Source organism: Hemitrygon akajei, chromosome 4 (assembly GCF_048418815.1).
Source record: "Hemitrygon akajei chromosome 4, sHemAka1.3, whole genome shotgun sequence".
NCBI lineage: Eukaryota > Metazoa > Chordata > Chondrichthyes > Myliobatiformes > Dasyatidae > Hemitrygon > Hemitrygon akajei.
In genome coordinates, this window is record NC_133127.1 from 164,482,044 (window position 1) to 164,497,920 (window position 15,877).

Here is a 15,877-nt window from a genome sequence, read left to right on the forward strand (position 1 = left end):
AAGAGGTTGCATGGGCAAAATTGGATGCTAATCACAGAAATACGAATCTCAGGGTTGTATATGGTGTACTTTCATAATAAATTTACTTTGAACTTTAAAATAAGATGTACTTGGTTAATCACTGGTGTGGACGTGGGGAGGTTTCTCATAGCTGCAAAAACATTGGCCTAGATCAGCTATTCCTGCAGGAACAATCTGACACTGTCCCAGGATGATAACAGTGATTGTATTCAGCACAAGACATGATGCATTCAAGCATTGGAGCAGGGAATTTTTTGAGATTTAAGTTAACACATTATGACCTTGGCAGAAATCATAATAATATGCACTCACTCACCTGTGCATTTTTTGAGGTTCTCCATACTTTGTCCCCAAGTTCCCCTGGTGCATTCACTCCCATTACAACCCATAGAGACGTGCTAAATCAACCTACCTGCTGTTTGCAAGTGATTTAGTTTTCAATTTTGTTCAACTGGTGGCATTTAACTAACTTCTTTCTGTTTTGCATTGCACTGCAACAGTCATCTACAAGGTCATTAGTTTGTGATATGCTGTAATAAAACTGAGCAGAGTTTAATCACAATATGCATTTTATTTATTAGATAATTTGACTAAATGAAACAAATTAAAGTACACAAGAAACTAGAGAATAGAGTTCTCACAGGTTGTAAGGCAGAAGACAAAAGATTCTGTGAATTCTGAAATTGACAGGATGTTTTTTCATGGATTTAGTGATAAGATTTTCTAACTTCTGGCTTTTTGACAGCTTGCTTCACCAAATGCTAAAAGAAAGCCACCCACACTATCAACTACAGAAAATGGATCCAAATCTACATTGTGCAGTCCAAAGATTACACCTGCTGAATCCCTCACAGAGCTGAAGAAAAGAAAACTTAGTCTTTTGTCTCAAATCCCTTCTCCTGTTCCATTGCTTCACCTTCCCACTTGTGTCTCACCATCTGTACAGAGAAATTTTCGACCACCTCGGAGATGTGTCACACCACAAAACTCTGAAGAAGCAATTCAAATGGGAAATAGTAAACCTGTTCATGTATCAACTTTGAAAAAGACTGAAATTTCCAAAATAGCTGAGGATAATTGGGTTACAGATGAGGAACTTGCAATGATAGATACACAAGCACTTATCAAAGGTTGGGGAAATGGAGTCAGTGAAAATGACAAAGAAAAACCTACAAGGACACAAATCACCAGTTCAAAAGACAATACTACTTTATCCAAAAATGTTAAGAACTATCTTGGGACTCAGCTTTCCAAAATAGTTGAAGACAACTGGGTTACAGATGAAGAACTTGCAATGATAAATACACAGGCACTTTATGAAGAGTGTTCTAATGCCAGTGGCGTGAAGGACAACAGAAAGGTTGAAAAGTCCCATGTTGCCAAATTAACAGACCTTCCTTTGTTGCCACAAACTGCAACTGATTTGAATAACAAATTAGGGAATAAAGTTGCAAAATTAGCTGAAAATAATTGGGTTCCAGATGAAGAGCTTGCAATGATAAATACTCAAGTTCTTTATGAGCACTGGGCAAGTGAGAGTACTGAAAAAACAAAGGGGAAAATAGAAAATACACAAATTGAGAGTCCTAATGGTCATGCCTTAAAACAAAATCTTGAATCTGAATTTGAAACAGTTGGTGTTTCAGCAGATAAAAGTTCACCTGTAGGATCACAGACCAAAAGAAGGCGTAAAGATGAAGGTAGTACAATATCCAAGTAAGGTTATCAGCCAGTTAAAGAAAGATGCCACACCATCAAGAACAACAGTAACATTGAGGTATAGAAAGGAGATAATTTATTTGACAAGTAGGATTATTATACAAAACTTTAAGTGAAAATTGGATCTTTTATGCTGCACCCTGATATGCGTATTACTTGGAGGTGATTATTTGGGTGTCAATTTGATTGTTGCTGTTTGTAATTAATATGTTTGGATATTTTGTAAATGTGAAGTTGTTAGTGTAAGAATGTATCAACCTTAAATAAACTCTTGTATTTTATATGCTGCAGTTTTGTAATTAAGCATTCTTCAATTGAGTTAAACAGATGTTGAACTCAAGTGTCTTAGCTATAGACCATTACTGATCCAGGTAATATTGCTACTTCCTACTAGTTGATTTTAAAGTAAGGGTGGACCTTATCCAAGTTCCTCATGTAGCTATAGAAAGCCCACTACTGATGGTAGATACTAATTATGTATTCATTCCAATCATAATTAAAGTAAACTCAGACCCCATAAGATATAGGAGCAGAAGTAAGGCAATTTAGCCCATTGAGTCTGCTCCGCCATTCAGTCATGGGCTGATCGAATTCTTCCAGTCATCCCCGCTCCCCTGCCTTCTCCCCATGCCCTTTAATGCTCTGGCTAATCAAGAACCTATCTATCTCTGCCTTAAATACACCCATTGACTTGGCCTCCACAGCCGCTCCTGGCAACAAATTCACACAGAATTATCATCCTCTGACCCCGCATAATACTGATTCATTCTTTATGGAAATGTTTAAAATGACAATTCATTCTAAACAACACAAAACTTCTCAAGCGGCTGCCATTACAGTAAACATTCAATTACCCAATGAGAGTGCTTTACATGCACTCTGAGCCACCCAGCCAATTACATACTGTATTAGTTCACACACTGCCACCTCTGCGTGTGTAAACATTCTTGCTCCCTCACCAACATGTACCATTTTTTTCACCATAATGTCTGGAAAATGGCCTGCAGCTATCAGTGAGGGTAATACCTCTAAGATGTCTAGGAAAGGCATCAGCATGAATGTGAAACTGCAAGTGATGCAGCATTTGGAAGCTGGTGAGCATCAGTTTGATGTTGGTGCCTCTTTGAAATTGGCTACATTGACGATCAGAACAATTATAAAGAATGCAGATGAGATAAAAGCTTCTGCAACAACTACCTCAAAGTTATCATCAATGAAGTAGAGTTGTTCAAGAGGCCGCTTGCTTGAAAAAATGAGTACAGTAGACTAAATATATGGGTGGATGACCAAACACAATGAAGCATGCCCCTAATCCAGCTGATGATAATGGAAATGGCAAGAAGCATCTTCATTCATATCCAAGAAGATGTGTTGGTTTGAAGATATAAACAGCACAGTAACTTCCATAGCATCCATATCTCTGGTGAAGTGGCTTGTGGTGACAGCAAAGCAGCCAAGGATTTTCCAGCAACATTGAAGGCCATAATCAAAAAGGATGATTATCTTTCTAAGCTTGTCTTCAATGTGAATGAAATGGACCTATCTTGGAAAATATACTTTCATCTCCCAAGAAGAGGAACATGTATCTAGTTTCAAGGCTGCAAAAGTCCAGTTAACTCTTGCTAGGAGGCAATGTTTCACGGTAAGTTAAAGCCTATGATTGTGTATCACTCTGAAACACTGCACACCGCAAGCAACGAAGGGCATTTTAAAGTCAAGTCAACTGTGAGAGTTGAAGTAAATTAAGATGTGCGTGGGCTTGGAAGAGGTTAAAGTCAGTAAACAAATGTGATTTAATTATGTCTGATAAGCAGGAAAGTCTGAAAGACAAGATTAACTGCTTGTGGAAAACAGAGCAGATATGCGAAGATTGTAATCATTGAAGTCCTGAGATATGGACTATTGTTTTACAGAAATGTGTAAAAAAACAATTCCAAATATGGAATGGGAAAACACTGAATCTAAGACTGTGTACCTCCCGAGTCAGGGAGGGGAGGGGTAAGGAAGAAGGATAAAACCCTCTGCCCTGTAAGGTTCAGGGTTCCCTTCTCTGAAGGCACCCAGCTCTGCAGAACTGTTAATAAACTTTGTTTCCTTGAATTTGTCTTGAAGCCATTATTCGGGAGCGTGGCTCGTTTCTGGCATCAACCAATGGTTTGGAAATCAAATAAAGCCTGGCTGATAATTGATGTTTTCCAAAATTGGTTTGTTTAACATTTTTGTCCAGCAGTGAAGCGGTATTGTGAGGAGCATGATCTTGAACCGAAAGTGTTATTGGTGCTTGATAGTTTTGTCGTGGTTTCTCGTGCCCCACAAACGACCAGGAGACGCAGAAGATTCTTCAAGAAGTATTAAACTTTAATTTGCAAATCAAAGCTGAGACAGTCATTGAGCTAGTCGCTGATTGCCCACCGATCCTTGTACATAGCATTTTTTATAGCAATCTCCTGGTTTAGTTGCATTAGCATATCCAATCGGTCTACAGTTGCATATCACAAGTACATCCGCCACTATTGTTTCTACCCATTGACTTAATCATGTTCTAATCTACATCCCTTAGCTACCTCTCATTAACACCCCATTATCTTCTACATTCTTAAGATTTCATTCTCCTACTAAATTGGATACATGCATAGCAAATAGCAAGCTCAAAGCAAACAATGCAACTTTTATACTCCAATAATAGTACCCAGGCCACCCTGAGAATCTTAACATGCTTCAGACCTGCATTCCTGTAGAGGTGGTTTACCTTCCACCCAACACACTTAATTACTCGAGTAATATTGAATTTTAAAGCCATCTACCTTCATCTCACATTCAAGCAACTTGTAGAGGAACCAAAAGGTCAAGACAAACAATCCACCAGGCAATTTCGGAAAGACTACAACTTCATGAAAGCTGTGGACAATATCAGAGCAGCCTGGGATGAAGCAACTTCCAACTGCATGAATGGAATATGGAAGAAACCAGAAGCATGCAACGACATCCTAGGATGTCAGGTGGAACTAGTCATCCAAAACATAGTTGAACTGGCTACTGCAGCAGGATTAGAGGATGTTAATGCTGGTGATGTTGAAGAGTTATTCCATTCTCTTGGTGAGAGCCTTAATAACAAAGAGCTTTGAGAATTGGCAGAGCAATGCATCCTGAGTGAAGGGCAAACACCAACAAGAAATCTCACCACAAAGTTCCTTAGCACTAGCATCACCACAATCACATAAATCATGGACCAGTTCATCAATAATGATCCTGACTGGGAGCAAAGCAATAAGGTGCAAGGAGGTTTTCTCGACATGATTACCTGCAACCTGAGAACTGCTTCATAAGAGAAAACTTAAGTAAAGGCAGTCAAATCTCAATGCCTATTTGAAGAAGAAGCTGAAGTTAGAGGAGGACCCACTGCCGGGTCCCTCCTCTAAAACATGACCACCACCCACTTCCCTCTGCGGCGGCTGCGATGTGTTGCTGCTCCACTCATGTACAGGTTAGGCCTATTTGTATGAATTACTATGTATATTAAAAAATATATATCTGGAGTTTGATTTTTTTTTAAAAATCAGGCATGCATGTTCATTTACATAATGTTATAATGACCCCACATAGTACTGATTTACATAGCACTCCACCTCCAAGGAATACATCCTCAGCATTATGCAGGCTCTGAGTGTAGTAGGACTATGGCATTCTTTGGTATGTCTGCTTATGCCTCTGTACTGTAGTTACATTTGTTTCCGCACATATGTTGGAGATGTTTACAGAAAGCAATAGGTGAAGAAAAAATAAACCAGTTATCATTAGTGTTTTTAACCCAGGTGGAACTATTTTTGGATAATTACACAGGAAACACTAGCTTTATTTTCACTTACAATGATTTGTTGCTCTGCATTTCCAGCAATGATAACAAGGGTCTTTTAAGAGGCTTTTAGATAGGTACATGGAGGTTAGTAAAATAGAGGGTTATAGGTAAGCCTAGTAATTTCTAAGGTAGGGACATGTTCGGCACAACTTTGTGGGCCGAAGGGCCTGTATTGTGCTGTAGGCCTTCTGTTTCTAATAACTGATTTTTTTTCCTTCACTGTTTAACTCCATTAAAATTCAAAAGTACAAAGTAAATTTATTATCTAAGTACATTGTCCTCTGCTTAATGTCACCATATACTACACTGAGATTCATCTTCTTCTAAACACTCGTCAATGGAAAAAAATCACAATAGAATTAATTAAAAACTACACAACAGATGGACAAATAATCAACGTGCAAAAGACAACAAACTGCAAATACAAAAGGAGGGGAGATAATAAACATTGAGAACACAAGTTGCAGAGTCCTTAAAAGTGAGTCTATTGATTTTGAAATTTCAGTGTTGGATTGATAGAAGTTTTCCTCTCTAGTTCAAGAACTTAATGGTTCAGGGGTAGTGACTGTCCTGAACATGATGGTGTGGAATCTGAAGCTCCTGGACTGTACCTCCTTCCTGATGGCAGCAATGAAAAGAGAACATAGCCTTGGATGGTGGAGAAGGCTGTGTCTACTACTTTTTATAGGCCTTTTCATTCAATGGTATTGGTGTTTCCATTCCAGGCCATGATGCAACCAGTCAGTATACTCTCCACACCTCTATAGAAGTCTATTGAAGTTTTAGATTATGTACCAATTCTGTGCAAACTTCTAAGAAAATTGAGGTGCTGCTGTGCCTTCTTTGTAATGGTAGTTGTATGTTAGACCCAGGGTAGATCCTCTGAAATGATGACGCAGCAATTTAAAGTAGTTGACTCTCTCTCCACCTCTAATGCACTGACTGGATCATGACCTCCAGTTTCCTCCTCCTCTGGTCAATACTGACAGGTTTTACTGACTGAGTGAGAAGTTGTTGTGGCACTATTTGGCCAAATTCTCAATCTCACTCCCATATGCTGATTCAACATCACCTTTGATTTGGCCCACAACAGCGGTGTTACAGGCAAACTTAAATATGGCATTGCAACTATACTTAACCTTGTTGCCAACTCCAAACATACTGGGGTCCACAAGTGAGAAAATCAAGGATCTGTTTGCTCAGGGTGGTATTGAAGCCTAGGTCTTGGAGCTTATTCGTTAGTTTTGAGGAGGGGATAATATTGAATGCAGATCTATAGTCAATGAGGAGCATTTGGATGTATGTATCTTCACAGTCCAGATGTTCCAGGGTTGAGTGAAATGCCAATAAAATAACACCTGTAACAGCATCTCTACACCTATGTCTCTGTGGCTAGGCACAGCTCAAATGCCATCTATAAATTTGTTGATGCAACTGTTGCCAGAATTTCAGATGGTGATGAGAGGGTGTAGAGGAGTGAGATATATCAGTGGTGTCACAGCACCAATTTGCAAATTTCTATGAATGTACAGTGGAGAGCATTTTAACTAGCTGCATCACCGTCTGGTATGGAGGGGTATTGCAAAACAGGATCAAAATAAGCTGCAGAGAGCTCCATCATGGGAACTAGCCTCTGTAGTATTGACATCTTCAAGAAGCATTGCCTCAAAAAGGTGGCAACCGTTAAGGACCCACATCACCCAGGTATTACCTTGACCTCATTCCTACGATCAGGAAAGAGCTACAGAAGCCTGAAAGCGCACACTCAACGATTCAAGAACAGTTTTTTTCTGATTGCTGAATGGACATTGAACTCATGAACACTACCTTTCTACTCTGTATTTTTGCACTAATTTAACTATCTAATGTACATGTACTTACTGTAATTCGGAGAACATAGAAAACCTACAGCACAATACAGGCCCTTTGGCCCACAAAGTTGTGCTGCACACGTCCCTACCTTTGAAATTACTAGGCTTACCTATAGCCCTCTATTTTACTAAGCTCCATGTACCTATCTAAAAGCTTCTTAAAAGACCCTATCGTATCTGCCTCCACCGCCATTGCCGGCAGCCCATTCCAAGCACTCACCACTCTGAGTACAAAACTTACCCCTGACATCTCCTCTGTAGCTACTCCCCAGCACCTTAAACAGTGTCCTCTTGTAGCAACCATTTCAGTCCTGGGAAAAAGCCTCTGACTATCCACACGATCAATGCCTCTCATCATTTTGTACACCTCTATACCTCTATCAGGTCACCTCTTATCCTCCTTCGCTCCAAGGAGAAAAGGCTGAGATCACTCAATCTATTCTCATAAGGCATGCTCCCCAATCCAGGCAACATCCTTGTAAATCTCCTCTGCACCCTTTCTATGGCATCCACAGCTTTCCTGTAGTGAGGCGACCAAAACTGAGCACAGCACTCTACAAGTGGGGTCTTGACCAGGATATATAGCTGCAACATTACCTCTCAGCTCCTAAATTAAATTCCACGATTGATGAAGGCCAATACGCCATATGCCTTCTTAACCACAGAGTCAACCTGTGCAGCTGCTTTGAGTGTCCTATGGACTCGGACCCCAAGATTGCTCTGATCCTCCGCACTGCCAAGAGTCTTACCATTAATACTATATTCTGCCATCATATTTGACCTACCAAAATGAACCACATTTATCTGGGTTGAACTCCATCTGCCACTTCTCAGCCCAGTTTTGCATCCTATCAATGTCCTGCTGTAACCTCTGACAGCCCTCCACAACACCTTCAACCTTTGTGTCATCGGCAAACTTACTAACCCATCCCTCCACTTCCTCATCCAGGTCATTTATAAAAATCACGAAGAGTAAGGGTCCCAGAACAGATCCCTGAGGCACTCCACTGGTGACCAACCTCCAAGCAGAGTATGACCTGTCTAAAACCACTCTTTACCTTCTGTGGGCAAGCCAGTTCTGGATCCACAAAGCAATGTCCCCTTGGATCCCATGTCCCCTTACTTTCTCAATAAGCCTTGCATGGGATACCTTATCAAATGCCTTGCTGAAATCCATACACACTACATCTACTGCTCTTCCTTCATCAATGAGTTTAGTCACGTCCTCAACAAATTCAATTAGGCTCGTAAGGCATGGCCTGCCCTTTACATAGCCATGCAAACTACTCAATCATATTATACCTCTCCAAATGTTCATAAATCCTGCCTCTCAGGACCTTCTCCATCAACTTACCAACCACTGAGGTAAGACTCACTGATCCATAATTTCCTGGGCTATCTCTACTCCCTTTCTTGAATAAAGGAACAGCGTCCGCAACCTTCCAATCTTTGGGAACCTCCCTGTCCCCATTGATGATGCAAAGATCATCGCCAGAGGCTCAGCAATCTCCTCCCTTGCCTCCCACAGTAGCCTGGGGTACATTTTGTCCAGTCCCAGCGACTTATACAACTTGATGCTTTCCAAAAGCTCCAGCACATCCTCTTTCTTAATATCTACATGCTCTAGCTTTTCAGTCTGCAGCAAGTCATCACTACAATCACTAAGATCCTTTTCCAGAGTGAATACTGAAGTATTCATTAAGCATCTCTGCTATTTCCTCCAGTTCCATACACACTTTACCACTGTCACATTTGATAGGCCCTATTCTTTCACATCTTATCCTCTAGCTCTTCACGTACTTGTAGAATGCTTTGGGGTTTTCCTTAATTCTGTCCGTCAAGGCCTTCACATGGCCCCTTCTGGCTCTCCTAATTTCCTTCTTAAGCTCCTTCCTAGTAGCCTTATAATCTTCTAGATCTCTAACATTTCCTAGCTCTCTGAACCTTTTGTAAGCTTTTCTTCTTGACTAGATTTATTACAGCCTTTGTACACCATGGTTCTTGTACCCTACCATAACTTCCCTGTCTCATTGGAACGTACCTATACAGAGCTCTATACCAATATCCCCTGAATATTTGCCACATTTCTTCCGTACTTTTCCCTGAGAACATCTGTTTCCAATTTAAGTCTCCAATTTCCTGACTGATTCCCCTTACTCCAATTAAATGTTTTTCTAACTTGTCTGTTCCTATCTCTCTCCAATGCTATTGCAAAGGAGATAGAATTATGATCACTATCTCCAAACTGCTCTCCCACTCAGAGATCTGACACCTGACCGGATCCTCATTTCACATTTTTTACTTTTATGTATTGCATTGTACTGCTGCTGCTAAGTGAACAATTTCACAATGTATGCCAGTGATATTAAACTTGATTCTGTTGTGGTAAGAGGCAGGAGTTCTTATGTTTCATTATTCAACTATTGCCTTCTTAATAATTATACTTTCACGATCTTCAACTAAATTCTGTAGAGCACTACTGTATTTAGTTAATGCTCATGGAAGTACAACTTCCACAAGTTTCAACTAAAGCTTGTGAAATAAGTCATGCAAAAGTTATGAAATGTTACATTAGTCATAGGTTTGTCCAAGGTTAATGGTGTTAACTGTCATGCTTTCATAATTAAAATTAGTGAATTTATACTGACCTTCCCAATTCAGTTAATATTCAAATTTGACATTCAAAAAGTAACTTGTTTTAAGCATATTGAATATTTTCTATAAAGCTGACAGGCCAGTAAATTAATAATTTCATTTTTAATCTTGATTTTTATATGGAAATACTGTGGAAAGATAATCTTGTGATTAAGAAGAAAAAAAATTAACATCTGAGATGAATTTAATAATCAGGGATGAATTTTTTGGGCTTAATTCAGAATTTAACTGGCTAAGACATTCCAGTCAAAGATAAACTATATTATTAATCTTGTTTCAATAATTGGGAAAACTACAACTGTACCAGTGTGAACACCGAAGATGTCATTGCCCACCAGGTGAAATAAGGCCCATCAGGTTTTAGAGCTTGTATGGCCTATAACTGAGGACAAGGAGATGGCTGATTAACTAAATGGGTATTTTGCATCAGCCTTCACTGTGGAAGATATTAGCAGCGTGCCTGATGTTGCAGTTTGTGAAGGAAGAGAAATGGATGTAGTTACTATTATAAGAGAGAAGGTACTCAAAAAGCTTAAAGACCTAAACGTACATAAGTCACCCGGACCAAACGAACTGCACCCTAGTGTTCTGGAAGAAGTAGCATTAGAGATTGTGGTGGCATTGGAAATGATCTTTCAAAAATCACTGGACTCTGGCATGGTGCCAGAGGTCTGGAAAATTGCAAATGTCACTACACTTTTTAAGAAAGGAGGAAGATGGCAGAAAGGAAATTATAGACCAGTTAGCCCGACCTCAGGGGTTGGGAAGATGTTAGAGTCAATTGTTAAGGATAAGGTGTTGAGTACTTGGTGACACAGGACAAAGTAGCACAAAGTCAGCATGGTTTTCTTCAGGGAAAATCCTGCCTGACGAACCTGATGGAATTCTTTGACGAGATTACAAGTAGGATAGATTAAGGGGATGCAGTGGATGTTGCAATGGAAAGTGCCACACATGAGGCTGCTTACCAAGTTAAGAGCCCATAGTATTACAGGAAAGTTACTAATATGGTTAGAGCATTGTCTGATAGGTAGGAGGCAGTGACTGGGAATAAAGGATCTTTTTCTGGTTGGCTGCCAGTGACTAGTGGTGTCCACAGCGGTTGGTGTTGGGACCACTTCTTTTTATGCTGCATGTAAATGATTTTGATGATGGAATACTGTAGATGGCTTTGTTGCTAAGTTTGCAGATGATACAAAGATTGGTGGAGGGGCAGGTAGTGTTGAGGAAACTGGTAGGGTGCAGAAGGACTAAGAAAGGTTAGGAGAATGGGCAAGAAAGTGGCAAATGAAATGCAATGTTGGAAAATGCTTGGTCATGTACTTGAGTAGTAGAAATAAATTTGAGCGGGTTATTTTCTAAATGGGGAGTAAATCCAAAAATCTGAGATGCAAAGGGTCTTGGGAGTCCTTGTGCAGAACACCCTGATGGTGTCGTGGTTTCTCGTACCTCACAAATGACCAGGAGAAGCAGAAGATTCTTCAAGAAGTATTAAACTTTAATTTGCAAATCAAAGCTGAGACAGTCATTGAGCTAGTCGCTGATTGCCCACCGATCCTTGGACACAGCATTTTTTATAGCAATCTCCTGGTTTAGTTGCATTAGCATATGCAATCGGTCTATAGTTGCGTATCACAAGTACATCTGCCACTATTGTTTCTACCCATTGACTTAATCATGTTCTAATCTACATCTCTTAGCTACCTCTCATTAACACACCATTGTCTTCTACATTCTTAAGATTTCATTCTCCTACTAAATTGGATACATGCATAGCAAATAGCAAACTCAGACTACATAATCTACATCTCTTAGCTTCCTCTTATTAACACACCATTGTCTTCTACATTCTTAAGATTTCATTTTGGATACATGCATAGCAAATAGCATGTTAGCAAAAAGCTGACTACATAGTTTTGGCTACACAGCAAACAATTTCAACCCCCATACTCCAATGAAGGTTAACTTTCAGGTTGAGTGAGTGGTGAGGAAGGAAAATGCCATGTTAACGTACATTTCAAGAGGTCTAGAATACAAGAGCAAGGAAGTGATGCTGATGCTTTATAAGGCACTGGTGAGGCCTCACCTTGAGTATTGTGAACAGTTTTGGGCCTCTCATCTTAGAAAAGATGTGCTAGCATTGGAGAAGATCCAGAGGAAGTTCACAAGGATGATTCCAGGAATGAAAGGGTTGTCATTACGAGAAACATTTAATGACACTGGGTCTGAATTCAGAAGGATGGGGGGAGGGGATCTCATTGAAACTATTTGAATGTTGAAAGGCCTAGATGTGGAAAGGATGTTTCCCATGGTGGGAGAATCTAAGACAGGAGGGCACAGCGTCAAGATAGAGGGGCGCCCTTTCAAATCAGAGATGTGGAGAAATTTCTTTAGCCAAAGGGTGGTGAATTTGTGGAATTTGTTGCCACATGCAACTATGGAGGCTGGGTCGCTGGGTGTATTTAAAGCACAGGTTGATAGGTTCTTCATTGGACATGGCATCAAGGGTTATGGGGAGCAGGCGGGGAACTGGGGTTGAGGAGGAGAGATAAAAAAAAAGGATCAGCCATGATTGAATGGCAGAGCAGACTCGATGGGCCAGATGGCCTGATTCTGCTCCTATTGTCTTATGGTCTTGTATCCTGTTACAAGTGGAATAGTATGCCCCAAAACAACTTTATGTAACCAGCTTCCTAAAATGTTGATATACTGAATGTCCCTGATCTCAGTATAACAATTTTAAATTAAAAGATAACATTTCTTAAACCAGCTTAATACTTAGCTATTTACAGTTCCACTGAAATAAATGAAGAAAACATCCAAACAGGCACAAGTTGTTTGAGTGAATGGATCATCTAGTAAATTTCCAAATCACTATGTGGTATGATAAGATTGGTTAGACTAAATCTATATAATAGGTCGAGTCCAACCAATTTATAGGGTTTTTTTGAGGTGGTTACCAGGAAAGGCGGTGAATGGACTTTAGCAAGGCCTTTGACAAGGTCCCACATGAGAGGCTGGACAAGAAAGTTCAGTCACTTGGCATTCAGGATGAGGTAGTAAACTTGATTCAACATTGGCTTCATGGGAGAATCCAAAGAGTGGTAGTCAATGACTGGAAGCCTGTGACTGGTTGTGTGCTACAGAGATTGGTGCTGGGTCTATTGTTGTTTGTCATCTATATCAACAATCTGAAGATGTGGTAAATTGGATTAGCAAATTAGCAGCTGGCACTAAGATGAGGGGTGTTGTGGAGAATGAGGAAGGATATCCAGTGGGATATGGACTAGCTGGGAAAATGAGCTGAAGTATGGCAAGTGGAGTTTATTGCAGACAATTGAGAGATGTTGCACAAGTGAGAGTACAGCAGTTGGGATGTTGAAGTTGTACACAATGTTGATGAGGACTAATTTGGAGCAGTGTGTGCAGTTCTAGTCACCTACTTACAGAAGGGATATCAATGGGATTGAAAGAGTGCACAGAAGATTTACAAGGAAGTTGCCAGAACCTGACCCGAGTTACAGCGAAAGATTGAATAGTTTAGGAATTAATTCCTTGGTGTATGGGAGAATGAAGGGAGATTTGATAGATGAGAAAATTGAGAGCTTTTGATAGGATAAATACAAGCTGGCTTTTTCCACTGAGGTGGGTGAGATGAGAAGTAGAGGTCACAGGCTAAGGGTGAAAGGTGAACTATTGAAGGGGAACTTTACTCAGAGGCTGGTAAGAGTGTGAAATGAGCTGCCAGTGGTAGTGGATGAGCATTTGATTTCAACATTTAAGAGAGTCTGGATAAATACATGGATAGGACAGATATGGAGGGCTATGGTGCAGATGCAGTTCAGTGGGAGGATCACAGCTTAGCCCAAACGAAATGAGCCAAAGTGCCTGTTTCTATGCTGCACTGCTCTACGGTTCTACAACACTTGCCACAGGGAGTGTAGTTTGACAAAGCCACCGCAAACAAATAGCCATGGTGAAATCCTGTCACAGACAGTTGCACAGGGAACAAAACAGAAAAAGTTAGATCATAAGAGTCTATTCAATACATTTGTGTCTATCAGTTCTGTTCAAAGCAATATATCTAGTCCTACCTATACCCCTGCATTCTTCTTTCTCTTTTGTGCTTTTCCTTTTGCAATTGTATCAAAACACATTCTATTTTAAGGAAAGTGGAAAACCATTGTTATCACTATTCTATTACAGATCACTAATTTCCCTGTAAATTTTATTCCTTTATGTAGTCCTACAAAATACTCCTGATTGCATAATGGCCTGTCTATACTTAACTCTAAGCAGGTAATCTTTTTGATCTGTATTATTGAATTTGCTTCCATTACTAATGGTAGCTGTGCATTCCAGATTCTAACCATAAACAGCATAAAAGTTGTCCATCATCTTCTATAATCCCTAATTCCTTACAGCAAGTGATATTTCATCAGTGAAAGGTTTCTCTCCTTTTTTCAAAAATTTAAATATACCTTTCAAGAATCTCTGTTTCAACAACACCTCTCATTCTCAGTTTTAGTATCCATCACAAACTTTATATGGACAGGTCTCTGTTATGGCCATATTTTAATTTCAGGTGACTAATTGGATCTCTTAAAAACTTGTTTAATATACTGCATTCCAGAACAACACACACAAAATGCTGGAGAAACTTAGCAGGTCAGGAAGCATCTATGGAAATGAATAAACAGTCAACGTTTCATTCATCAGGGCTGGTCTTCCCCCTCCCTTTCCAGTCCTGATAAAGGGTCTTGGGCCAAAATGTCCACTGTTTATTCATTTCCATAGATGCTGCCTTATCTTCTGAGTTCTTCCAGCAGTTTTTGAGTGTTGCTCTGCATTTCCAGCATCTGCAGAATCTCGTATTTAATATATTCTATTTACTTATTTACATGGACTACCTTGTGCAGTATATCTAAAACCATAGCAATGAAAATCTCAGTTTTTTTATTCCTTCAATATAGAATGCCACTTGGAAGATTCCTGCCTTTCAGGAATGTTGGCCTTTATTACAAAGGGAATTGAGTACAAGAGCAAGGAAATCCTCTTGCATTTGTACAGAGCCCTGGTGAGTCCACACCTGGAGTATTGTGTACAGTTTTGATCTCCAGGGTTAAGGAAGGACATCCTGGCTGTAGAGGAAGTGCAGCGTAGATTCACGAGGTTAATTCCTGGGATGTCTGGACTGTCTTACGCAGAGAGGTTAGAGAGACTGGGCTTGTACACACTGGAATTAAGGAGATTGAGAGGGGATCTGATTGAAACATATAAGATTATTAAGGGATTGGACAAGATAGAGCAGGAAATATGTTCCAGATGCTGGGAGAGTCCAGTACCAGAGGGCATGGTTTGAGAATAAGAGGTAGGTCATTTAGGACAGAGTTAAAGAAAAACTTCTTCTCCCAGAGAGTTGTGGGGGTCTGGAATGCACTGCCTTGGAAGGTAGTGGAGGCCAATTCTCTGGATACTTTCAAGAAGGAGCTAGATAGGTATCTTATGGATAGGGGAATCAAGGGATATGGGGACAAGGCAGGAACCGGGTATTGATAGTAGATGATCAGCCATGATCTCAAAATGGCGGTGCAGGCTCGAAGGGCTGAATGGTCTACTTCTGCACCTATTGTCTATTGTCTATATAAATTCTCTCTGGCTGCAGGGTAGTTGCCCTGGAAAATAAGATCCAGGAAATTCTCAGCCTCAGCACCCCCACTTCCCCAGTTCACTACAGTGAACTTCTTCACAAAAT

General features: G+C 40.1%; 1 protein-coding gene across 1 annotated transcript in view; it reads left to right on the top strand.

The window, feature by feature from the left end:
• Window positions 1–2,021, top strand: part of brca2 (BRCA2 DNA repair associated) — a 107,193-nt gene extending 105,172 nt beyond the window's left edge. Inside the window, exon 26 of the mRNA XM_073043852.1 lies at window positions 767–2,021. Within this exon, the coding sequence (XP_072899953.1) occupies window positions 767–1,741 (975 nt within the window). The 3' untranslated portion in view covers window positions 1,742–2,021. The remainder of the gene's footprint in view (window positions 1–766) is intronic.
• The last annotated feature ends 13,856 nt before the right edge of the window (window positions 2,022–15,877 follow it).